General features: G+C 39.1%; 1 protein-coding gene across 7 annotated transcripts in view; it reads left to right on the forward strand.

Moving 5' to 3' along the window:
* AFF2 (ALF transcription elongation factor 2) overlaps positions 1-27083 on the forward strand; it is a 363928-nt gene that overhangs the window by 47086 nt on the left and 289759 nt on the right. The window contains exon 1 of one of the 7 annotated variants that reach the window (XM_057424101.1): positions 17112-17254. The exons of the other annotated variants lie outside the window; for them this stretch is intronic. Within the exon in view, the coding sequence (XP_057280084.1) occupies positions 17232-17254 (23 nt within the window). The 5' untranslated portion in view covers positions 17112-17231. Of the gene's footprint in view, positions 1-17111; positions 17255-27083 lie in introns of those variants that run through there. 7 annotated transcript variants of the gene reach the window in all.

Here is a 27083-nt window from a genome sequence, read left to right on the forward strand (position 1 = left end):
TTGATGCCTGTAGTGGAAAATGTCACAGGCATTCTTTGGAAATACTGGAATATTTGTAGTACATTTTATGTATTCCATAATTAGGCATTGCCATTAGCACACACGACCTCTTCATTTTGTCAGAAGAACTGTCACACAGTAACAGATGCTGCAGCATGCTGCAAAAGGAGTTGGCTTTTGTCATTTCTCAGCTACATTACTTTAAAAAATGCTTTAATTCTTTTCTCCTTTCTCCCACATCATGTTCATGTGTAAGGCAGACTGTTCTGGAAACCAGTGTCCCCTGCCTATCCAGAGACCTTGGCAGGATGAGGTTCTTCCTCTGTGCTCAGGTTTGGCCGCATCCAGAAGGAGCGGGGGTATTTCAGTCCCCTTTGTTTCTGTACTTGATGCCCACTGTAATCTGAATCATGCTTGTTAAGGACTGAAGTTTGCATTCATTCTGGCTACATGATACTCACCTTCAAACAACTCTCCCAAAGCAATATCCCATCAACCCAACAAAAGGCTACCACAAGGCTTGTGCAGAGTTTCAGGACTGTAGTCTCACTGTGAATGGGCTGGAGTGATACCTCAGAGTTAGTTTTGATGCACGTGGAATAAAAATAGCTGTGTGCTTTCTGCCCTGTTCATGCCACCTGTCCCGGTGAAAAGAGGAAGCCTTAGTTACTTATAATGGTCATGAAACTAACTGCATTTTACTGAGACATACAGGTGCAAATAACCCCCTGTTTTAAAATATATAAGCTAATACATTGGCTGTTGAGAAATTAGGATGCAGCTGGACTCATTTGCAGGGTGAGGGTGGCTTATTTCTCTGGGTGCTCCCTTTTCTGTCAATGCATGGTAATTACCAGACAGTATACTTTATTTCAGATTACATCACATGCTTTTACTGCATGGAGTGGTTTATTGAAGCTCTCCTGCATTATGTCTGCAAAGTTGGGTTTTTTGTTTTTTTTTTTTTTTGGCTTAAAAAGGGGAAAAATGACAATGACTTCCTGCCCAAGGAACATGCTGCAGGGCTTTTTTTCTTTTTTCCCTTTTCTTTTTTTTTATTTTTTTTCCTAGTTTTGTATTCACTAATTTACTGTTTGTTCTAGAGCTGCAGTGAGTGGGAGTTAAACTTTAAGTGCACATTTGGCTCTTTAAAAAGACATTTAGTGTACAATTACTGCTGTTTACCATCTTATAATTGTTGTGTGTTTAGGCTTAGTCAGGCTTAGGAAGATGGGTATCTGTAATCTTTGAGGGCTACAACTCCCTGTCCTAGTTTTTTCAAAAGAGAAAGTAATTATAGATATTGAGATAGATACAGAGATAACAAAACACTTTGTGCTGTTTTAGTGATTACTGTAAAATAAATACATAGACAAAGAGAGAGTTTGTGGTAAAAGATGCTGTATATGACTGCAGTTTCAGTCAGTGATACTCAATATGATATTCAGATCTAAGACTCAAGACTGCTCTTCATAGAGTCCCCAGCTTTGCTTTTCTGTTAACACAAACTGCACACAGGTGTGCAGTTTGCAAAACACTGGGTTTAAATAAGGGGCTGTATTTGTAGTAACAGCTATACGTTACACCACATCAGAGTAAAACTAACTGACTGCAGTCATGCCTCAGTTGGCAGCCTGATAATCAGGGGTGGCTGTATGTCCAGTTACATAGAGGAGAAATATTTCCATCAGCCTTTTTGGTGAACATCTTTGTTAGATAGGAAATAGTAGAAATGTGGATATGTGTTTGGGAAGACCTAGATGTATATCAGCATCTCAGCAGTGCTTAAAGTGCAGTAGATGGAAGCAAGTGGGGTTTGCAGGCTTCCCAGTTTGAGGTCCATTACAGGAAAAGGACAGTTTTGTGTTCCAGCCTGCTGTGTAGCTTGTTACTCACTAAAACTGTTTGTCTTGTCAGTAATGCATGCATAAAGCACTTGAGAAATATGGCTGAATCCAGGTGTTAAATATGTGGATAGTGATATTTTCATTTTACAGGCCCTGAAATGTGGTCTTAGTGACTTGACAAATGTTCCTCTGTTAACCTGTGTTGTCTGAATTTTATTCACGAGGAAGCAGGTTGCTGAAGAATGGACAGAGATGGGGATGTGATGTCTGCGGTGAAAATGTAAACCAAGTTGTATGGGTTGATTTGGCTTTGAACTTGGGTTGAAATGACAGTTGTGTGAGAACAAAATGTAACACTTGTGTAACTGAAAATGCCATAGTGCTTGAAAGGCATGAGAGATAGTTAAAAAAGCATCATTAGCTAAAAGAGTATCTTCCTTCTTTAATTCAGTTTTATGATCTGCTGTAATTGGAAGACATAATTCCACTTTTTTTTCTTTAAACAGGAGAGTATTATTGGATTTTAGGCCAGTCATCTGAAAGTTTTCATTTGTAATGAATGCTCTCAGCTGTATTTGTAAGAAATGTTTTGGATTACAGATGCTCTAGAGAAACAAATCTGTTTGAGGGCTATTTTGTAACGAGTGCCTTTGAGAAAATACTGCCATCATTCAGAAAAGATCTGAAGCTCTGAGTATGTATTGTGATGCCGTATTAACTTTCATACTCGGTATGCAAAGGACAACTAAACCTTCCCTCCTTGGTAGGAGTCAGATGCTGCTTTTTAACTTTCTTTACCATGTTTTATTTTTAATGTAATTTTAATGAAAAGGTGGATCAGACATTATGAAGTGGTTGTTGCTTCTCTTCTGATATTGCAATGATAGAAGTTCCAGCAGTGTTACTTTATTTGGAAACACATTATAGATATGCTGCACTTAAACTTTGATCTTGTGTTTAGTCCTATGAGTTGAAATCCATGACACTTTCTTTGGGCTTTCCCTGTAGCCTTTTAAAATCAACTGATACTTTTTTAAACAGACTGTAACAGTCTCTGGATTGAGACCACAGAGCTTGAATACTTGGGTGTTACAAAGGTGGAATATGGGGAGGGAAGTGGTGAAGATCAAATCCACCCTCCCATTTAAAGGGTGGAGATAAAGCCTAATACAGTAGCCCACCTCTCTTTGATAAGGCTGCTCTGTCTGTGTTAATGCTGTTCCTCCTCGCCGTGGTGAACTTCACCCACTGACATTAAATCCTCTCTCATAAGTGACTGGTGTACAAGCCTACTCTGATTTCCAGGCGTGTCAAGGGATTTAGCTGTACAAGCTTTTTCTTGTATTTGAAATGCAACTTTTTGATAGTAACAGGAAGAATGGATCAAAATGTGTGATTCATCCTATTTTTTTGTACCCATAAAATCCTGTAAGAATAGTCAAGCTAATTAATAGTTAATTAATTTGTTCTGACTACCAAATAGTAAGGAAAAAACCAACCCACAAACCAGAAATCCTTAAAGCCTGTCTACTTGAAAAAAAACAACCCCACAAACCCCAAATGCCAACTCCCCAAAGCCCCGAAACAAAAAAGCACCCCCCCAAAAAACAACTCCCCCCCTCAAAAATGAAATGAGAAACCAAAGCCCCAACCTTTTTTTTTGTTTTAATATAGGAAAATCTATTTTCCTGTAGAATAAAATATTTCAGCAATTTTATGTCAGTGCTGGTGGAAAATTTTTTAATTTGGGAAAGGATTTTTTGCCAGTGGCAGTGGAGGAGGAAAATTGTTTTGCTTGAAGAAATAAATCTGAGCATCTCTTAATAAACACTAACGTTACTGTGGTTTTTTTATCTGTATGTGCTTTCATAAAAGATTCTTTTTAGTACAATACACATTTGGTTAAATCCTGCAGTACCTTAATGCCTTTAATGCTAGTGCATCCCAAGGCACTTTACAATCTGTAAAGTTAACATTAGAAATGCAGCACATAAAATTCCCTAAGACAATCCTTTTTAAAATGCTGAATAAAACATCTAAACTGTTAAGTTTGGATTAAATGGCCCAGCAGTTGGTGCATTTTTTCTTTCTGTGGAAAATATGTTTGAAACAAATGACTGAAATGAATAAAGGCTCTGTAAATAATATGACTTTAAGTGATATTCATGAAGGCCAAAATCTGCCATTCTGCAGGAGGAAGTCTAGACATGTACAAAGTTCAGCTCTGTTAATTAAGAGGGAGCAATGCGCTGCAGTGAGTCAGAGCAATTTTATAATCCAAATGCTGCTAAAAGGGACTCTTGTCAACCTCAAAATCTTATTTGCTTTGTAATCACTGGGTAAGGAGACTTGCTGGCTGAGGAGATACATGTCTCTTTTAGGTTTGAATGCAGTCCAACCTGGTAGTGACCAAAAGCTGTTACCATCTGATCGCTGTTTGTTAGGCTATGCAAAATAATTGTAGTCTCCAAACAGTTCCCAGTGTCAGCATCAGAAAAACCACCCCCACGCTTGGCACTAATTATTGCTCTCACTGGCAGCCCCGGTGAGGAGGCCAAGGTTTGACTGTTATTTCCCCTTTCAGTGCTTGCAGTGGTCCTGCTGAGAGTGTGTGTGTCTGGTTTGTGGTTAAACGGTGTATGCTCTGTTCTCTGCAGGGCTGCCAGCCTGGCATCTTTTATAAGTACTGATTTTTATCATTAAGAAAATAAGATCCTTCATTGTCTTCTTACTCCACCTTTAGGTCTGCTGTGAGCTGGTTTCTTTATGTTGATTCAGGGTGTTTTTAAAAAGCAACAAACAAGAAACCCAATGAACCAGCAGAATAAAAAAAGTGGCAGGTATGGATTTGTGTGCAGGGTAAAATGGGGCCAGAAGGAATCGGTGCTTTTAAAAATTGGGGTTTTCTTTTTGCTTTAAAATTAAAAGCATAAAATGTGTGCTGAAAAATAAAACCCAGAATAACAGCCAGCTGATAGCAGTGGAATACATAAGAGAAAAAAAACCCACAGGATTATGCAGCCTCAGAAAGAGCCAACAGATGTTCAGGGCGGGTTAGAAAAACAACATGATCAACGGTATGAAAGCTGCGACAGATCTAAACAAAACCCCAAAATAGATGCAATTCTAGAATAAGCCTGAAAAAGAGAAAATCATTATAGGCTTTCCTCAGCACAGCCGCCGGTCTCTGATAAAACAAGATTGAAACTTCTCAAAAAGGAAATTTATACTGACGTGAGTTTGCAACTTCATTGCTAGAGACTTCTCATGCACCTCTGCCAGTGGGTAAATTGGAAACAGGATAAAAATGAAGTCTGTTCCTCAGGCAGGAAAGGTGCCTGAAAGGAAGAACTAATTGCTGACCCTGTAACAGAGTGGTACTTTCTTAGGAGTTGGGAATGTCGCTGTTGTAGCACTTAAAATAGGGTATTTTTTCCTTCATTTTACTGGACACCTTGAGCTGGAAGGAAGTCCAAACAGTCCATGTAGTATGAAATCATGTCTCTTGCCCTTGATGTGTTCCCATAAAATGAAGGAAATCAGATGCATGGGTGAGACCAGATAAATGGGTGGTAGCGTCAGGGATGCTGGTGTCCCTTGCTGAGGATCACAGCCCCTGGTCCAAGGCTCAGATCAGGACATAACTGTCCTCCTCCATCAGCACTGGAGAAATAGCTTATTGGGGTAGACCTGGGGGCAGGCTGTTCTGAGGAGGTTTGCACTCCTAGGAGCCTGTTCCCTCAGACTGGTGGGATGGAGTTGAGCCCTCTGTGATGTATCTACTGATCTTTACTGGGGTGTGTTCTGCTGCCTGCCCCTAAGTGAGGCCATAGCTGGAACCAGCTTCTCACCTGTGATTAGAAAGTGCCATTTGAAAAGGCAAGGGTGTATGTGTCTGGTTAAGTTACTCTAAATTTTAATAAGACTATTGCTCTGTTTTTATCATAACATTGGAGAAACACCAGAGTGAAGTGTCTTGACTTGGTGTTATGGGAAGGGTGTGATGCCCATAACACTAAGTGGGTGACTGCTGCTTGGCCTGTGAGAGAGGCTGGCTCCTGTGACATGGTTGCTGTGTCGGGTGAGGTGTGCTCCTGCTGCCTGGGCTCACACCAGCCTCCTCTCAAAATGCTAATTACTGAATGTACATTTATTTGTGTAAATTATGCAAATCAAGCAGCAGTTGCGCACCGCTGTGCTTTGGGTGAATCTCATGCTGTACTTACAGTTTCACATTGGGCTGACACAGGTTTTATTCGCTACAATAAATGGTTTTGCTGTAGAGTGTTTGGAAGGCAGATGGTGGTGGTAATTGGTTGTAGGTGACACTGATGTACTTTGTTAAGGTATATTTCATAGAATCACAGAATCGTAGAATGGTTTGGGTTGGAAGGGACCTTGAAACTCATCCAGTTCCAACCCCCTGCCACCGGCAAGGACACCTTCCACTAGAGCAGGTTGATCCAAGTCCCGTCCAACCTGGCCTTGAGCACTGCCAGGGATGGGGCAGCCACAGCTTCTCTGGGCACCCTGTGCCAGTGCCTCAGCACCCTCACAGGGAAGAATTGATTCCTAATACCTAATCAAAAATCTCCTTTCAGTTTAAATCATGTATTGAAGAGTAGCACATTCTTCAACAGAGAAATCCAGAAGGTCATTATACTTAACTCACTAATGTATGTGCCTTGAACCAGCAGTACTTGGGCCATTTTGCTGTAGGGGGATGTTTGTGGAAACGTTAAAGTGATTGTGTGCTCTGTTAAAAATAGGTAATTTATTTGCTTTTCTTCAGGTTTAGGAAACTGTGAAATTGGTGTTGAATCATACAGAAGTGGGGCAGGTTCAGTAGCTGCCTTTGTACCTCAGTTTTCAGTGTGGCTTTGCTTTGCAGCCATGTGCCACTGGCTGCTCTCACCTCCTGTCGTCTGGTGATGTCCAGTGTCTTCCTTTGGTGGCGAACCAAGCAGAGCTGCGCTCTGGGCATATGCTTCCAGAAGGAATCCAGGTCTAGCTTTTCAGGCGAAAAGGTTAAAGACTTTGACACAAGATAATTACAAAAGGAAAATGAATCTTTTCTTGGATTAGAAATTATTGTGTAAAAGAGTGTGTAAATTATGGCGTGCAAGTTAAGTAATGGCTGTTACACTGAAATCTGGAATTACTGTGATAAAGGAGATGGTGTCAAGCCATGGTAATTTATTTCGTTTTGGTTTCTCAGATCTGCAGTGAATTTAGGAAATTCAAATTTATAGCAAGTGGGTCTTCGTAAGAGTTTCTCTGTGAGAATGAGGATACTTTATGGAACTTCCATTGGGGTCATATTCATACCATTATTCTGGATGGGAGTTCCAGTTAGAATGTTCCCATGTATGATTTGTTCCACTGGATTCTGTAAGTGAATTTTTCAAACTTTAAATGTTACTTCCATTTTCTCATTTATCTTGCATCACTGCTTTTCAGTGTTTGAGCAGGGATATGATGATGAGCATAATGCTGTATTTTGCTAATGAACCATAAAACCTCCCAAGCACTAGTTAAGTTACCTTTTTTTTTGCTTTCTTTTCCTTTTTTTTAGTGGATTTCTTTCCAAACCATGCATAATTGTATTTTTTTGTTGTTACACTACCGTACTAAGAGCCCAATTTGAAGTTTCCCTGGGAAAAAAATTTAATGTTTTTAAAGTTGTGTTTTGGGGAGGTTAAGTCAGATTAACTACAAGGCTTCAATTTTATTCCTGCTGGAGGACTGTTATGAGTTGGTCATAAGCATAATTCACCTTTGAGATGCAGCACTTCATACAGAAAAGTATTGTTGATGCTGCAGAGCATATAGTCTGCCTTGCAGTAAATCAAAACCTAGGGTGTAGAGTCTTTCTGGGTGTGTTTAAAGAAAGAAATGAGCAGGCTATATATCTGCTGTATCTAAACTGTTCTCTTTTGTAAACAGAACGGCTATTTTTGAACCTCTAGCAGGATGTTTCTGGCAAAGGGGTAGTGCAGATGGATCCTTGCGCGCACACAAGCGCGCACCCGTGGTTATCACTTTCAGAAGAGGCTCTGCCTATCATTCATTTAGCTGGCAATTCTTTTGTGGTGTCAGTATCATTTCCTAGCAAAATCGGCTAAAGGAATTGTTTCAAAGACAAAAGATGTTTTGAAGTGGCCTAATTATTTGCTCAACAGCCAATAACTTTGGGAATTGTTTTCTATGTGAATTCTAGATAGAAATTGGGATATCTTTCCATTTGTTTAAAAAAGATTAGGCCAATAGGAGAAAAAAAGGATCTTTACCCATTTTCACTGAGCAGTGAAGTTTGAATATGCAGCTTGCAATTGAAACTATTTTTTCCCCAAAGCCTTTGAGGGCTGTTTCTCAGTCTAGTGTAAACAATTTATTGTTAAAGTCCTAGAATATTTGCATTTTAATTAAAGACAATTTTAATTAAATACAAAACTTTAATCAGAAAAGCAGAGTTTAGGCAGATAGTGTACTTGCATGCTAAGCAAGCTTACTCTGAGGGGACCTGTACTCTGTGTATGACTGGTTTGTGTGGTAGTTTAAGCAGGGAGGCTATAAATGCATCTTTCTTGACGAACTTACCTACAAATAGTAATCTCCCTCCTGCATCTTTTATCTTGCAGTGAGATATTCTTCCTACAAGCAATTAAGTGAATGAGAGAGTGATGCGGAAATCTTAAAGGGGTGCTGAGCAGAAAAAAGTTTACTTTGAACTCAAAAGCTTGCCTATAAATGTTAAAATTACTGTTGCATTTTTTAAAACATTCTGGTTTAATGATGTGTTTAAAGTTAATTTTTTTAAAATAGAGCACAGGCAATACTGTTCAAATCCACATCTGGATTTGCCGATGCTTGGTAACGCTATAATGCTGATGCTCTTAACAGCATCTTAAGTTATGACCCATTGTTTTTGCCCTGTTGGTAGATGAAACTCTTTGTGCCCAGTCATAGAATTAATTAGGGCCCTAAAGGGTACATGTATAACAGAAAGTTGGGTTCTACTGTGATGTTGTTAAGTCAATTCTGAGGTCTCATGGGCAGATGTATTTGTGGAGCTTTCCTCCTTCATTCTGATGATAATTTCCTTAGGCCAAGACTGCCTGGACACTGGGAGTAAATCCTTCCACAGCGAGCTATGAACAAGTCTTCTGAGAAATACAATGGTAGCCTGACTCTGAGAGGTTTTGATTTGTGGTTGCTGTGTGAGTTTATTTTTATATGTGAGATTCTAATAATCCTACCGTAGACAAGAAGCAGGTGATCTTCTGTGCCTCTTCTATCTGTCTGTTGGAATTCACTTAATCCTTTGTAAAATAACAACTAAGATCTAAAATGATAAACAGTCATAATAGGAAAAGAGGATATTTCATGCTTACCTGTAGCTACATATTTTGAAAGCAGTACTTCTCATTATGGTCTAATCATTGACAAACTGCTCGTAAAAAATTAGAATGCAGGTGTCACTCAAGATCTGTTTGAGACTGAGACTTCAGCTTTGATTTAGTATAATATCAGCATCATGCTTTAATTCAAAATAGATAATGTAGCATGCATACAAAAGTATTCTCTCTTAGGCCTGAAGTTACCTGTGGTAATGGCAGGCAGTTAATATATTACCTTTGCTAACAGGAAAAGTGCTGCATATAAATATTTTTAGTCAATAATGTATTTTGAAAAAGGTTTCTCGGTGGGATCAGATTTATGTTGTCAGAAAAATTTATTCAGCTGACAAGTGCGGATGCCTAGCATGTCATGTAGTCTAAGATTTACAAAGCAGTTTCTTCCTGGACATCAGTTGGATGTGGTTATGGCAGGGTTATGTAGAGAACTGGGGAATCAGTCCAGGAATCCTTTTGTGCAAAATCCTGCCTTAGATTGGTATGATCCAATAAACTTCTGCCTCTACATGTCCGTTGCAGCTTCTGGTAGCATTAGATACTCAGGTCAAGAAGGCGCAGAGCGCTGGAGTCAGGATCTGTGGTATGGATCTGAGAACAGAATTTTGCCTGAAGCATTTGAGATTTTACTTATATATTAAACAGTCCATTTTCCTTCCCCTATTACTTGTGTGTTGCTGCCAGCTGCAGTTCAGCTAGGTAGAAGCTGGAGCTTGCTCCTGTGGTTTCCATAGATAAAAAGTAGAGGATAATTGCCCTTGAACATTAGATTTTGCCAAGTGTGCATGTTTCAACCGCTGTTGTTAAAGATCAAGAATATTGTTTGTTATACAAAATATGTATATAATGAGAAAAATACGCCTGAACAGATATTTCATGTTGCATAGAGGAGCCAAACTGTATAATGAATAAAGAACAACAATGCTGTTCAAATCCAGTTTAAAATTAATGATCACAAAATAACTGAAATTCAACTCCTTTGAAAATTAAAAGCCTTTTAAGTAGTTAAAAAGTCATAACTCCCATTTGTTTTTACAGTTCTAACATCAGTTTGTGAACTTGTTGCATCAGTTTTCATGCCTTCTGATGAAGCTTTTTTTTTTCTCCAAAAATCTCAATTGGTTGAATGTAATCTTTTCTCCCAATACAGAGGTAGCTAAACCAGGGAGGTCTTCAGCTGCTTAATTAGCCCTGTTAGGGAAATGATTTGGTATAGGGGATGTCAGGAAGAATTTGACTTATCTGTGCTGACTTGGAGGTAATCCATCAATTTTATCAAATAAAGAGGTGGAATTTTGGTTGGGTTTGGGTTTTGTTGAGTTTTTTTTTTTTGATCAATAGGTGCAAAGTAAGCAGGTTCCCATTCCCCCCCGCCCCCCCCCCCCCCTTGTTTTATGTCCTTTCTGAGTAACTGTAGTTATCTAATCAGCATAAAATTTGCACCACAGTTAAATAGCAGTGCATGGTTATACCTGATGATACATTTCTTTTTAAAAGAAAAAGAATCTAATAACCGGATTCTGTATTGATTGTGCTGCTAATTCTGCCTCATAGCACAGACTGGCAGAAGGCAGGTAGCTGAATTGTATTTAACGGTTTTATTGTGATGTGACTAAGATGGATGTGACATGGTCTTCTATTATTCGTTTGAGAGTGTGGACACTAATGAAGCCATTAGCTGAGCTAAGGCAAGTGAAGAAAATAGGGAAATTACCATTATTCTGAAGCCATTAAGTTGTAATCTGCCACTTTCTCTCCTTACTCAAAAAGGCATCTTCTTTTTAAGGCCTCCCTGACTGTCCTTTAAAGATTCATTAATTCATTAACTTTCCAAAGAGGATGGAGGAAACACAATTGAAATTTTAATCAGCTCAGCGTGTCATATTATTAACATTTTGAGTGTATCTGTATTCACTGTTGCACCACATCAGGTTAAGGTTAAATAAACTACATTACAGCAAATAATGTTCTGTTTCATACTGTAAAACATAAAATGTTGAAGGCAGAAATTGGTTTCATGGTTAAATTAAATTATGATCCAGTGCTCATATTAGAAATTCTGTTATTCAAATGTCTGTTCTTTGGAGGAAATGCAATGCTACCTCCGTGCTATCAACATTAATATTTTCAAAATATTCACGACCAGTCTGTGCTGGGTGGAAGGAGATAGAAAGCACTACAGAAATTTTTCAATAAATGTCTGCTTTTACTCTATGCTCACTTATGAGCAATGCTTTTGTCTTTTGGGAAGTCACTGACTTAATGTGTTTCTTCTAATGGGTCATTCAGGTGTTATGTACAATTACAGCTGCAGAATTTTCCCTTCACTACTACTTTTGTTTAGATACTGTGAAATGCTGTTTTTATCTTTACTTTCTTATAAAACAATTTCCCTTTTTCCTCAGTGGTGCTGGAGTGTCCTGGAGCACACTGAGCAGCTTTTGACCTGTGCTGATGGTTCTGATTGAGTTACAGCTTAAAGCAGATGAGTGCTCTTTCTTAACAATTAAAATACCCAAAATGTGCAGAGGGGTTGACCTCAAATCTGAGTGTGGGAACAGTTTGATTCCAGGTAACCAACAGGATTTTTTTTTTTGGGGGGGGGGGGGGGAGGGAAACGCATTTCATTTTGAGCTTTCTAAGAGTGGTTTTGTTAACACCTCAGTTAAAAGAAGCTGGGGGTTCAGATGCTTTCTGTAAGGTGCATGTTTTAAGGCCTTGCATGAAATCCTTTGAAACTGTAGCGGGGATAGGGCTCACACATACACAACGGTATGGTGGAAAAAAAGGTATAGGGACAATAAACAGAGGGGTGCTGATAGCCTGCAGATAGGAGGCAAGACGAGGCACAAAGTTGAAGGGAAGGTAATGGAGGCCTGAATGTGCTGTTGCTTCTGTGAACTTAAAGTTATTTTCCAGCTTCGTCAGGTTTCTTCCTCCTCTTCTTGCAATCTAATGTTTGGAAACACTTTCTGTTTGGCTCTGGACTGTTTTGCCCTTGTGCTGTCTCACAGAACTTTTAAGCAGCGATATAACAAAGCCTGCATAGCTTGATGTTGGTATTTATGCTAGGCAGGCAAGCCTGGGATAAATCTGAGGTGTTTTTCTTTTCTTTCTTTCTTTTTTTTTTTCCCTAGCTGTGATAGTGTCAGTTTGATGTATCACCTTTCATGTTGTGTTTGTACTTGAGGTCAGGAAACTTCTGAGTTGTGTGTATCATCAGCATTGTAAATACAAAGTAGCCTTTGGCACCTTAGTGTGGTGCTTTGCAGTGGATTTGTCAAAACAAAACAAAATCCCCGCTTTTGTTTTCCCCTGGAGTCAATTACACTCAGGATGAAGCAGTTAGTGACACCAGGCATAGTAGCTGAAGCATTACAGGTTAACCTGCTTATCAGAAGTGCTGGTATTGGTATTTTCTAGTATCACTGGCTGGCTTTACTTGGTCCATTGAGAACTTCTGCTTTCAGCAGGACTTGCAAAACTCGTTAAAACTTCTTCGCAGATTTTTTGAGCTTCCAGAAAGCACCCACTTAAACAAACGGATTTGACTGTGTCAGTGCAGGTAGGACAGGACCTTTCTCCTTTTGCCTGTGAACAAACCCTTTGATAAGGGAAGTGGTGGTTGTGCCTTCCAGCCCTGTCTATCATGCCCTGCTGTAGGGACAGGGAAGAGATGTGGGAGCCCTGCTGCCCTGCCCAGCCCCGCCCCGCCCTGCCGCATAGCTTGGGGGACATACCAGCTCTGCCACTTTGAGTGCATTCTGCACGTCTATCTAGAATACACTGTCCATAAACAGGTCCTGATTGTGTGCTAGGGGTGTTCTCAGGCTTTGGAAAACCCATATAGGGGTATACACGCCTCTGTAGATGCTGGTATTGTTTATATGCTGGATGATAATACAGGAAAGAAATTTATATGCGTGACATATACATGCATGCACAGTGTATGGCATGTGTATTACCACAAAGGTACAGTATACCTGTAGGTTCTGAAGATGCCTGTTTGCAGCATCACAGGGTGATCCAGTTGCAGCTGGTTTTTCCGCACAGTTGGAAAATGGGCTGGTCAGCTGTGGTTTTCCTAGGTTCAGTACAGCTGTGGCATAGTAACTTCATGGCAATTGGTTTTCTGTGTCTTGGATTTAAAAATGCCCTCTTCTATGCTTAAGTATATGCAACTTTATAATATGAAATAATGTAAACAGATCTATTTCTGAACAAAGCTTTCCCTATTCCACAGGAGAAGTTTATTTTGACTCCCTCCTCAGATAGGTCAGCTCATTAATTTTGTTGTAGCTGCAGTGGCATAGTAAATGTGGCTCAGGTGTTCCCGTATTGCTGTTGCATGTCAGATGCAGGTTGGCTTTTGTAAGTAGTTTCTGTACGTAGGATTAGATTTTAGCCATGTTCTAAAAACAAAAAGGAATTCAAACCACAAGAGACAAAAATAACTGCGTGCCTCAGAAGCAGCAGGATGTAAATCTTGTATTGTTGTTTTGGTGATGAGATCAGTAGCCATTCATTACACATCAGTGGATTAAGAGACTATTACTGGCTTGGGATGGGGTTTCCAGATCTATCTGCTGACAAGTAAGGTTTGGGACCGAGTCACGTCTGCTGTGACGTTCTTTGCTTGAACAGAGCTTTTTTCCCATTTCCCTTCAGTGTGTGAGATTAGCATAATACATTTGAGTACAGTAAAAGGTCCAGACATCCTGGCCAACAACCAAAATATGCTCTATACTTAATGCTGCCTCACATTCTCATAAATGGTCTGTGATCATTCCAGTCACAAATAACATAGGGAGGCTTTGAGACAGACTTTGTCATATGGTTATGAGTTCTTTTGTAAATAAAGCCAATCCTCAGGAGTGAGCATGAGTAATGGTTGATCCTGAAAAATGAGGAATAGGACTGTGTTTTGAAGCTGGGTGAAAAACCCCACATGTTGTAATTTATTTATTTACTTCAATTACTTTGCACTTCTCCCAGCACAGAAACACAAGCAGAACATAAGAACTTATTGCAGATCTGCAAAGCCTTGTACAGTGGAGATTGCTCTTAGTTACTGCTATCAGCAGCAATAAATGTAATAATCATAAACCTCTCATGACAGCCTCATCCATCGCTCAGTCTGTGACTTCTACAGCGCCCAAAAAAAACAGATGAACTTTGTAGCATGCCTGAAAGGGGTTTTCAGGAAGCTCTGGATCTGCAGACTGGAGGAAAAGGTCAGGTTTCAGTGTCCCATGTTCTTCATGGAAAATACTTATCACTGGGAGATTCTAAATTTTTGGGGGGCTCTGGTCATAACTGTTGCCATCTTTCATGTGAGGAGTAGGAGACTTTTTAGTAGGCAAAATCCAAACTGGCAGGAGCATTGAAAGCTAAACCTAGTGTCTAAAAGCTAGTCACTTGCTCAGATGTTGGAGCACAAGTGGCACACGTGAAATGGGACTACAGAAATAGGTAGCCCCAAGAGTACACACCAGCATCTTATTTTGAGGTGAAAACCACAAAGCACGTCTGAATCTGAAAAAAAAGTCTCAGTTACAGCTTTCCTGAATCTTTCCTAAGTTCCTTATGAAAACTCAGACCCTGCTTGTTTTCAAATGTTGTGTCCCTCATGACTTCACCATCCCTGACTGTGCTTCAGTATCCATCAGTAAACGAGAGGTCCTGGGATTTGGTTTTGTTCTCCCTCTCTTAAGTGTGTGAAGGCAGGAATCTCAGTGCTATGGGGTGGCTCACCTGGCTATACTGAACTTGTGAATGCACTTCTTATGAGCTTGATTTGACATGGAAATACATGTGAAAAAAACAATGTGTGTGATTCAGTTCTCCCTCTCGTGGTCAGATGAGGTCCTTCTCACAGTCTTCAAGTACGGACATACTAGGTGTTTCTGTTTGTTTGATGTAACCTGCATCTTTTGGAAGTCTCACGTGTTTGTAGTACAACGAGGATTTAGTGGGGAAGTTACTGATAGTTCTTGAAATACATATATTGACTTTTTGCCACACTGTGAGTGGACAGATTGGAGATCTGAACTGAACTGCAACATTCTGTGGAATTGGATTAACCTTACTTATACACACCCCTCCTAAGTGTTTCTAATTTGTCTCTGTTTTGGTGTTAAAGTACTTCTGAAACATAGCTCTGTTTATCATTCTCCTGGCACTCCTGTTGACTCCAGTGGGTGATAACAGTGTAAGCTCTGTTGCTTTTAAAGGATGCTGCAGTGTTGTTGACTTTGATAGGAGCACTTCTCTAAATAGGGAGAGTAGGATTTGCCTCTCTGTTATAAGTCTCACTGTTTGGGAAGAAAAGCTCTGGGGATTTTGTTCAATGATACTTAAATCTCCCTAGAAGCAAAAAAAACCAAAACCCTCAAACAACCAAACCCCAACTTTAAAAAATTGCACAAATGTGCAGGATTAAGCATTCCAAAATCAATTCTTAATTATCGTTTAATTGATTTCAGATCTAAAAAGGAAACAAAAAGGAAGAAAATTGTCAGAGATATTCTTTGCACAGGGCTTAACACCCATTTTCTGACAAAGTGGATATTTGAACAATACCAAAATTCTGTCATGGACAAAGCCACTGTGCACCAATATGCCTTTTGTTCAGTTCCATCACTAAGGAACAGAAGTTTGTCTTTATTAATATTTCTATTTCATAAGTATTTTCTGTTCTGTGCCTCATTTTAAAGTGCTACTGACACTTCTTTTCATCCACTAGCATGAGAAAATAAGTGCCACATTTTAAAACTCCAGTTAAATTCTGAAGCAAGAAGTTTAATTGCTTATTATGTATTTCTAAGTAGTTAGTTTCCTCTAAGAATTGGCTATTTTCCTCACACAGTTCCTGACTCAGAGTTTGTCCTTTAGGTAGAAAATATTGATTTGCTTTTGTTTGGCCCTTGTGGAGAGCACCTTATCTCTAAGACTGGGTTTTGTTACAATGAGAGTTGACAGAATTCAGATTTAGCTGGGTGAAGTCTGTCATGGTCAGTAAAATTGTTAAAGAATTACAGTAAGAAAATATGATTTTAATCTTGCTTTTTTTTTTGTCAAAGGCAATTTTTTATGATGCAGAGATTTTGGGGAGTTTGGGCTTATTGCAGTAATTCATGCTAATTGTCTCATCTGCTTCCTGTGTAATTTTTCTTCTATGAATATCAATGCCTACATTCATTTAATCCAAAATAATTAATAGCCAAACAATTAATAATGAGAGATAGAATCTGAATTGAAAAGAACTTTAAAAGATGCTTAAATATATTAATGACTGTTAGGACAGAAGTTAAATATTACGTTACATTTTTATCACAAAAAATATATGAACAACTGATAAAAAGTTGTATGATTCTTTTTGTTATGCATGTTGATATTATTTTATTAGCATGCATATTCTGGCAAGTCAGAGCTCAGGCTTATGTACCATAGTTCAGGCATTTTGCAAGCTTGGTAAAAGGGTACTGGCCGTAGATGGACAGCCCAGACTATTTACGTGAAGTGCAGTGCCTGCCTCGCTGATGTAAGCAGGGAGATAGGTGCCTTTGAAGAGTGATTCAGCAGCTCTCGGTGCTGACTAATCACTAGATTTAGCCACTAGCAAACGCAAGATCCCCGGTGATGTTTGAGCTCCTGCCTTTTAGGGCTGGCATAAGGCTCTGACTCAGGGCTGTATCTGCCCACTAATGATCTAGTGCCTACAGCCGTCTCCTTATACAAGACATCTGAGCCCATCTTGTTTCCTTAAAACTGACAAAACCCTCAACAAAATGTTTCTGCCTTAATGGTACTTTGGCTTTTCTGTAATATCCTGGTGACAGAGCATGGCTTTGGGGCTCTTGGCACCCTGAGGGGGCAGAGCCTGCTGCCCTCGCCTGGGAGAGGGTATCCTGAAGAAACCGGCCTCATGCACCTGCCTACAACACAATGAGCTACAACACAACCGAAAATGCAGCAGTCACAGCGCCAGAAGTAAGTCTGATCCTGCAGCCTTGTGGCCTGGGAGTCACCTGAAGGGGGTTGGTTGGGTCTTTGGTTGAAAGTGTTTATATGTTTTTTAGCAGATAGGAATCGGACAAAATAGTCAGGATCACTACTTACAATCTTGGCTGACAGATGTGAGCTGCTGTTGTAACACGGGAGCATGTGCATTGCCTGTAAGGTTCATTAGGACCTATGCAAACATGACTTTCATACCAAAGTGGGGTGCTTTGTGTCCAGAGCTGTTTCTCAGTGTCATTTGTTCCTTTTGATTTTAGCAGATCTTCCACACTGCTGAGAAAAGGGTGTTAAAAGTGTGAAGGTGGATTAAGTGGATGTGGAGGCAGTAGGTGAGAACTTGTTTCTGGCTCCCAAAACCTGCTGCACTCATCTATGCTCTCAGGCATGCTTGTGACATAGTGATGTGGAGGGTTAGCCAGGTGTGGCTAGAGGTGGAATGTGACCTGGCACACAATTTAACTACCTGGTCTCTTACTGCTGGCATCTATCTTCAGTCACCAGGGGACAGACAGTGTGCCCTTGATCACTTCTTTTCTGAATGTTTTAGAACATTGGCTTCAGATCTTCCTTTTCAGCAGGTTTCTGGCGGTCTCTATGTTTAGGAGAATTATTCCACCAAGCAAATTGGTGGGCTCCATAAGTATGTTCTGTAGATGTTATCTAATTTTCCCTACTACAGGTATACCTACAAGCTGTAATAGAGCAGGCATAGCTTGGCCATTCCAGTTCTGTAGTAACAGCCTGATGTGCCTACCGCTGCCTGGCACCAAGGACATGGTAACGTTGTTAGGTGTTAGTCATGTTGTATGTGTGGTTATCCAAGCCAGAGGTATTTGGATTTCTAAAGTGGGAGCTTGAAAAGACAAAAGGGATAAGGAACCTTGGATATTTTTTTAAGCATCTGTAAAATATCCTCGGCCTAGACACTGTCAATTTTAGGTGTCAGTTTCTTCATTCACTTGAAATCTTGACACATGCACAGGCTGCCAGGACAAATGCTATCTTGCCTTCCAGCCTTACCCCAGCTATGCATTTATTCTGTCTGCCTTGTGCTGGTGCTAGCTTTTAGGATGTCATGTTGTGAATCAGACAAAGCAGATCATCCTGCCGAAAACATTCTCTTATTTGTTTGTTTATTTATTTATTTATTTATTCAGGGGTGGCGTGGGAATGGGAGGGAGGAAAATTACTTTGCAGCCAGATTAATTTCCTGGTCTCTCTGCCTGAATGCCACTGTCAACACAAGGAGGGGAGCAAAATTACTGCTAAATTAAAGTATTTGTGGACTGCCATCTTTAGGTATGAAAAGATAAGTATGATTATTTTGTTAATACGACTTCTAGGTTTTGATATGCTATAGGTTAGGACTATATGTCTGTAATCATTATTCACTCTTGAAATGTAGAGTAGTTATCAGGCATATTTTGTGGCTTTTCTGAATATATATGTGTGAGTACTGTGGTATTCTTTGTTACTAGATGAAATACATTCATTGGTGGAGAAACATAACTTGACTTTGCACCACAATAGTCTTAGCATGAATGATTGTGCTGCATCTGCTTGATGGTGTTCATGCCTTTTAAACACATGTTCTTCTGAAGATATTTTATCTAATTCTCGCTGTTGCAACTTGGCTGTTTGCAAAGGGTGAAGCTGCTGAATAACTCCATGGTCTGTGCTGGCCCTGTGGCCATGGCTTCTAGTCTTGTCGTTGACTTACACTGTGGAATTTTTTCAGTTTCTGTATGTGAATTTACCCAGCACTACACTGCAGAGTCTTAACAGTCTTACAAAGTGATTTTCATTAATAAAGGATACAAATTCTTTGTTAATACTGCTATTATAGAAATCTTGCTGTAGAATTCTGATTGGTCTTTAATAAATGATCTGCATATCAAAAGTAAAGAATGAGTAATTCTAGTATCTGTACTTCAAATCTGTAAACATAATCATGGTAGTTTGGTTATAAAGTTCCTGAAGCAGACAGTTGTTTCAAATGTAGCTTATAGCTTACACTGAAGTGAATATAATCTGGATAGATGTCTGTCCTTTATAAATTACCAGGTTCAGATAGATGTAGTGAAATACTTAAATTTATTCTGTTCCCATATTTTCTTAGTTTATCAAGACAGTATGACCTTAGTGGATGTGGGAAGCAGTAGGGGAAAAACCTTAAATACATGTGAATAAACAGATTTCCAGACACGATACCATTTTTTTTCATTCCCTTGTATATGTATTTGAAAGTATTAGGTCACAAAGTACTTAATAACTTTGTAAATGCTGTTAGTTTTTCATGTTAAAGAGTCTACTTCTCCTTTTTTAAGCCTTTTACACAGAACTCCCTCAGTTTACATGTGTCTCTTTGCATAAATACCAATAATGCTTTAATTTATAGGTGTTTGCTGTTGGGCTTTGTTTAAATGAGTTCCATCCAAAAGGAATCAGAGCCTTCTATTCCTGCAGAAATGAATAAACCACATGAGGTGAATTTTCATACAACCCATTTCAAACCTGGAGTTTTCAGGGTATAATTTAGGTATTGCATTGGTGGTTTATGACCATATAAAGTGTAGGTGTGTAGGTAGGAGGTTAGATAGATGTACTCGTAAATGGCTAGAAGCAAGCAGGCTGAGTATGGTCTCCAGCAGTGCATTTTTCAGCTCACAGTTTCACATCTCTATCCTAAGGCATTAGATGTTACTAATTCTCCCAAAGCCAAAGATTTGTTTTATAGAAGAAAATTCTGATTTGATTAAGATATTGCTTCAAGACCTAATGTTTCTTTAGCAAATCATGCCACGGCTGGAAATGTACATGATTGGAAATAAACTGCATGTTATCTGAGGAAAAGCGAATGGAATGATCCTGCAGAAGCAGCATTTAGTGTAATGACAGTATACTTAGATTAATTATAGCGCTGCTTGCAGGCACTACTACATACTTACTGTTGTGTCAGCACTTTTGTTGTTAACCCTGTGTTGCAAAAGTTTATAATTTTGCTTTAAAAAAATTAAGAAATCTCCTGGTTTGGGTTCAGGCTTTGTGCTGCATTCATGGAATAAACTTCTAGTTAGGGCCTGAATTTTAGTTTTTGTTTCCCTAGGCCTTCAAAGTGTATAGCTGTAGAAATCATTGTATCTATTTAATACGATGTATGTTTTCTACTCTGCCTGCTTTTGATGGAAAATTTCAGTTCAGTAAATGCCTACACTGTGCTGTGATTGCTTCGGATGGTCTGCAATAAAGCCCTGAGATACTTGACCTTGAAAATTGGAAGGGATACATACGAAGCCAGCATTTTTCTACTCGGTATGGGAGTTAAACTTAAATTTGGCTTAATGTGTTTTTATATGATTATCTACAATGGCTCTGAAGGATTGTTAAGGTCTGAAACAAGCCTTGAATATGGCTTAAAAGGCTGTTTACACAAAAATTTGGAAATACTCTAAAGAAGCTATTATAACTAGTTATGTAAAGTTACAGAGTAACTTTTAAAATAAACATTTGAAATTTACTATGGCCATACAAGTGAGAGTGAAATTAAATAACTTTTTGACTAAGTCATCAGAATGCTCTTTATCCTCATTTTACTATTGATGAGACAGTAATAAAAGGTGAGCAAATAAATGTGCTTGTACCTAGAATGTCTCATCCTGCAAATGTGGGAATCTCTGGACATTTTTTAGCAGTTCTAAGTCTCTTACCTTCTCTTCTTTCTAATTTCCAGTCTTAGACTGTATTTTACTTCTTTCTGAGAAGTACTGGCAAGTGGCTCTTATCAAGAACAAATGATGCCATAAATCAGGACCAAAATCAATGATGCTGTGGGGCTGTAATAGTGAGATGCGGTTATGTGGGCCCGAGTGTTCTACCTGCCTCTGAAGCCAAGAGTGAGGCCCTGAGTACCGTTCCAACCCTTGGCTTCTAATTTACTGGCAAGTATATATATATATACAGCTGTTCTGTCTCAGAGTGGAGGTATCAATATTAAACTCCTGTTTTAATATGTCATTCCTCATAATGCAAACACTAAAGAGCAAATGGACATTCACTGTCAAGTAGCATTGCATGGGAATATAGAACACACTTAATCCTCTCCATCCTAAATAGTAGGATTTAGTAGTAGTAGGATTTAGGACTGGCTGAAAAGTCTGGCAGCATATTGGCTCCCTTGTTTTCTTTTGAACATGTGTTCTCTGTAGGGGCAAAGGATACTGGTTGCTCGAATAGAAGGACTGGTTCCTTCAGTTGGAGGAAGGTTTGTTTGCCCAAAGCAGCAGGGTCCTTAACATCATGACTGCCCATTTTCAGCTGTAGTTACTGCTCTTCTCTGTGATAGGTGGTAGTATAAACAAGGAATGATTTGTGCCGCTGGAATAAGGCCATGTGTGTTATGCCAAATATAAAATGAGAGGGCTGATATGAGTGCTTCTTGGACATGTCTTTCATTACCCTTTACGCCTCTTTCCTAATAGAATTTGGAGGAACCAAGCACATGCTGCATCCAGGGTTTTATTAGAGTGCTTTGCCTCAGGCCCTTAACTCCTTTAGCTGGTCATTACCTGACCAGTAAAGACCTCTAAACGGGTCATTAATGCTTAAGTAATAAACTGCTTCACAAGACTGTCTTGTACAGAACCTCTTCTATCATTTTTACAGTTACTGTTTTATAGATAAATCAATGACCAACAACTGGATATTCTTGTTTTGTTACATAATCTCCTAATAGCGGCCACAGCATATAGGTGGTTCTTCAGTTAACAGTGTTCAGGAGAGCTGAAGATGGCCACACACAAGTGGACCTGGAGTTAAATGTAGGGGAAACTGGGAATAAGGTAAAGAATGAAGGCACATTCTGCTGGTAGCAGAATAGAGTATCTGCTTGTAAAGGGTGCTTGCTTTTTGGTTTTTGTTTGCTTTCTAGAAGTTGTATAATTTCAGTAGGGTGGCTTTTCTTACCCCTCTACCATGTTAGGTACAATTAGGCCTCAGTACAGTCTGATGTTGGCAGAGAGATATTTCCTACTATCGCAGAACTAACAGTTAATATTGTGAGTCTTGCACTCTACCATACATCTGTTGTCTTCAGATTTGGCACATATTAAATGTTTTCTAGATATGACAGTGAAAGTTAGCTGTGGCACATGTTTTTCTCCTGGTTCTCAACATGAAAATTCCTGCCCCTCCTTTGGCCAACATGTCTGTGAAAACAGGTTTCTGTGCATGAAGATGTACAGAGTTATTTCCCCCTGGAAAGACAGAAAGAGAAAATGCATAGGAGGTACCCATACAAATTTTTGGCAGATCATCAGGCATTTGACACTTCCATCCTTGTTAATATCAGTGTATCACTGAATGACTGCTGAGCGTTGGAATAAGCAATCCAGTCATTTACCTTTTTCCTCATGTTAGCCTTAGAGGAGTCTGTGCTGGGACTGTTGCAGTTTATTTGTTTGTTTTTTGGCTTTGCTTTTTTTTCCCTCTCTGTTTTTCCGCATAATGCATGAATGTTCCAAAGCAGAACAAAATTTGATGCTGAAAATGGTTCTTTTTTGACACTGTGTTTCAATGGTAAAATGGAGCAAAACCTCATGAAAATTGATGACATCTTGTGTGATTAGTGCCCACGGAACAAACAATTTGTAATTATTTTTATAAGAAATTTAAAAGGTGTCAGTTATGGCAATGTAAAACAATTAATACTGAACAGTTTGTTCTATGATGGGACTGACTGTTTTGCAAAAAAAATGACTGACTTTTTTCTCTTCAGCTCTGCATTGAATTGAGTTTTGCATTTGAGCTGTTATCTTGAATCTAACATGAAAAAGGATTAAAAAATGAGACAAGTTATTTATTGAAAGAAACAATACAAGAAATACTTTTTTCTTTTTCTTCTGTTTTTGAGTAAAAAGGTATCTTTTTGAGTGAAAGCCTTAACCTTAATCAGACACACCAAGGGCTTTGAGGTGACCTCAGCGCTGCACATCATTGTGCTAGATCCTCAAAAGATGGTGCTGAAAGTCACAACATTATATATAGTGGCACAAGAATTCTGTGCTGATTTAAGTTTGAGTAGGGATGAATCTGACACAGCACTTTCTCAGTTTACAACTCTCATAACGTTCTTTGCACCTGCAGAAGGATTTTAATTTTTTTAAAGCAAAAATGCACCAGTGCTAACATAGGATTAGAAGACAAGAAGCTCTTCACAGATGGCAGCTCCATGACTGTCCCGTTGTCCTCTTTGCAGAGATGCAGACAGTAGTGCTGTAGCAAAACCAGCATTTGTATTGAATTCTTCCTTCAGACTCACTGGACAGAAGCTGTCCTGGGTGTCACTTTACTGCGTTAGAACGACATCAGGAATCAATTTGGTCCCATCTGCAATCTCCTAATATAATCAACCTCTATTCTGTTTAGTTCAACTCCCTACCTACAGTAAGTGATTTGTATGTGCATGAATATTAAACTTCCCAAGTAAACGTGCAAGTAAATATAAGTTGACTATAAAAGGAAGTTATTTATGTGCACTGAAAATGAGTGCCCATTATTGTTTTTATAAAAAAAGCATTATATAGCATCATCACGGTGTGAATAATGATTATTGCTCCCTTCTCTGATGGGAGAGAACAGCAGATCCCGAATAACATCTTTGTATTACTGCTTTCACTTCTGGTTAGTGTAGTCTCTGTTAGTCTGCTTGTTGTAAAGATTTTCTTCTCTAATTTTTTAAAGTCAGACCTCTGTTAGAGAAATTTTTCACGACTCAACAGCTCTTAGTTTTTTTTTATATGACTGACTGCAAGTGTATTTGCCTAGTGATTACAGCAAGGCAGATACAATATTTACAAGCCTTAGCAATTCCTGTGCAAATGCAGTCTCTGGAGAAGGGCACAATAACAAAGCAAGCAAACATCACAGTTATCTAAATAATAAGAAGTTGCAGGCATTGGGGTGGTGACTCACAATGTGGATGGGAACCCTGGAGTTTTAGAGTAATTTATGGGGATGCTGCAGAGATGGATTTCATTTAAATACAGTAACTGCTGAAATATTTCTAAGTTAAAAAGTCAACTAGTGGTTAAGTAAATATCCTCTTGACCCCTTTTAGCTCTTGTGATGTACTGTTGTTTTAAAATATTTACTTTGAAATGCTTGAGTCATAAAATGACCCAGGAGAGATGGATTGACCACAGATAGTTAATGCATGGGATTGAGTTGCTTAAAATTTAAACCCCATGCCCATTTTTATCTAATCTATTGTTCTTTAATTGGATGAATGAGGCTATAAATGGAGGGCTGGGGAGTCTAGAAAAAAATTGGTGAAAAAAAAAAAATGCATGGTTTCCTACAGTACTGCAAAAAGCATTAGGGGGGAAAATTTAGAGAAGAACAGAGATTCCTTCTTGTTTCTATAGAAACCAATAGTGATCAGGAGGGGAAAGGATTTCTTTCAAGTGTACATTTTAGTGAGGCTGGCTCAGCAGCTCAGCACACTGGAGGGCCAGGGTAAAAAACCCAACCCTCCAGTGGCTTGAGCTGCTGTGTTCCTGCCCCTGTGGTACCAACTGGAATGAGGATAACACATCATGGGGAGTCTCTGGTTTGCACTGCTGTGGGTGAAGAAGGTTCTTTGCACTGCCACGTCCCCTGGAGGGTGCAGCCTGGCAGGAGGGCTCCCGGTGACTGAGCATCGCTGAGATGGGAAACCAGCTGCAACGGGAGCGGGCACAAATCGGATGTTAAAAAGGGGGAGAGGACAAAAGAGGGGAAAAATACTGAAGGAAAAGTGTGCTGTCCTGTATCAAAATTAACTATGTTAATTGCTATGAAGCAATTATCTCCTTTGGTTTTATCATGAGAGAATCATGGCCACTGAAATACCGTGTGTCAAAATGATTACAGCCAGGACTCAGTGACTTGACTTTTGAATCATGATCTTCTTCCTAATGTACTACATAATACATAATCCCCTCCACAACAGAATTATATTCTTAATTATGTTCTGTTTTCCTAGTATCACCTAAGTGTTTCCATAAAGAGCAGATTAGGGAAACATTTGAAAATCAAATTCTAAAGCAAATCTAAGTCTTAATCAATACAGTACCTTCAAAATAATCACAGGATTCCTCTAAATGAAGCTCAGGTCAAATGCAATGTCAAAAATAAGGCAGTTTCAATTTGCTGCAACCTGACGGATCCAAGAAGTGACTGAGGAATATTTGGTAACTGGCAAAGACACCTCTGTTTGACATTTACTTTTGCATGTAAACAATGGAACACTGTATATTGGCATCTGAATGTATTAGCTGGTGGTGATCCGAACCCTGGAATGAATTTAGATGGTTTTCCTTTCTGTTTATAAATACATAATCTTGATAACAAGGGAACATTTACTGCAATCTTGCTCTGCAGTTGTCAGAGGCGAATGAATCATTTTGAAACATAAACCTCCTCAGATCTCAAAAAATATCAAGAAAAACATAAAACATAAGGGAAAAGGATTATAAAATACAAATAAAAAAGGTTCTTAACATATTTAGAGGCCTATGGGCTGTAAACACTGTAGATTATCATTAATGAAACTCTCTGCCAAGTACACAAACCACAGTTCAGTAGCAGCTGTTAAGCAAGCATTGTTCAAAGCTGGATAATCCCTTGAACATTATACATTGTGGCTCTGTACCTCTTCCTATTAGTAATCAGATAATTGCCTTGCATTTTCTGTTACACATTTTTCTTTCAAAATTCAGTTTCATTCCTCTTTATATCAAAAGGCTTTATCTTGCAATAATCACTTAGGCAAAAATCCCGCAGAGGTCATCAGGCAGGGCTGTGGTTTCCTTTATGTTCTGGAAACCTGGTGTAATAGAATTCAGTAATTCAGTCCTGTGGTGTTACTTTGACTTTACAAAGCTGAAACAGAGAAGAATCCCACTCTACAAACAAGGGGCTTGAACTGCATTATAACTTAGCTATGTTGTTTGTTTTTTTTGTATAAAATGGGATCTCCTAAGTAATTTGGGAATTAATTGAAAATACTTTCTGCTACTGTTTTTCACTTTAAAAATAAGTTTGCTGCTACATGTTGGGAGGAGGAAGAAAAGGTAGGAGTCTATCTCATTCCATTTGTCCAAGAGTTCAGGCCTCATAGGAAGGCTTCCCAGGACATATATAAGTATCTTGCAGGGAGAAATTTGGAAATGATGACAGCTATTTTTTTCCCAGCATTAAAATATCCTTAGGTCATAACAACACAGAAATAGTGAGCCATAGCCCTGGAAATTGTGAGTTCCCTTGAGCTCCATTGGCTATTAGGGTTGAACGGGGAGAGTAGCTTATCTTGCACTTCTGGAATTTCTCGTAACCCCACAACAAAGCACTATTGATTTTTCTCAGCCAGACAGGAGGGGAGAAGGGATAGAAGGAGGTCATATGTAAATGTGCTAAATTTGATAAACAGCTGGACCACATATTACTGAGTCTAGAACCTCACCTGTGCTAAGGAAATCCATTTTATAAGCCCTGAATTGTGCACCTCAATTAGCACATTGTTTCTCTGCATTGGAGTGTTCAGCCTGACAATACTTACTGACACGGGCCATTCAGTTTAAAACCACCACATATTTTTGATGGGCACTGGCTTCACAAGCTGTTGGCATCAACTTTCTTAGTCCAAGATCTGGTTCCAATTCTAAACATCAAAGCAGATGGAGACATAATTCACAGAGCAGAAAATATGATTCATCCTTAAACCTGCAGGGTTGCAGGGACTGTTTCTGTCTAGTACTTAAAA

Source organism: Pezoporus wallicus, unplaced genomic scaffold (assembly GCF_028554395.1).
Source record: "Pezoporus wallicus isolate ANWC-B61680 ecotype Strahan unplaced genomic scaffold, APGP_CSIRO_Pwel_v1 contig_8075, whole genome shotgun sequence".
NCBI lineage: Eukaryota > Metazoa > Chordata > Aves > Psittaciformes > Psittacidae > Pezoporus > Pezoporus wallicus.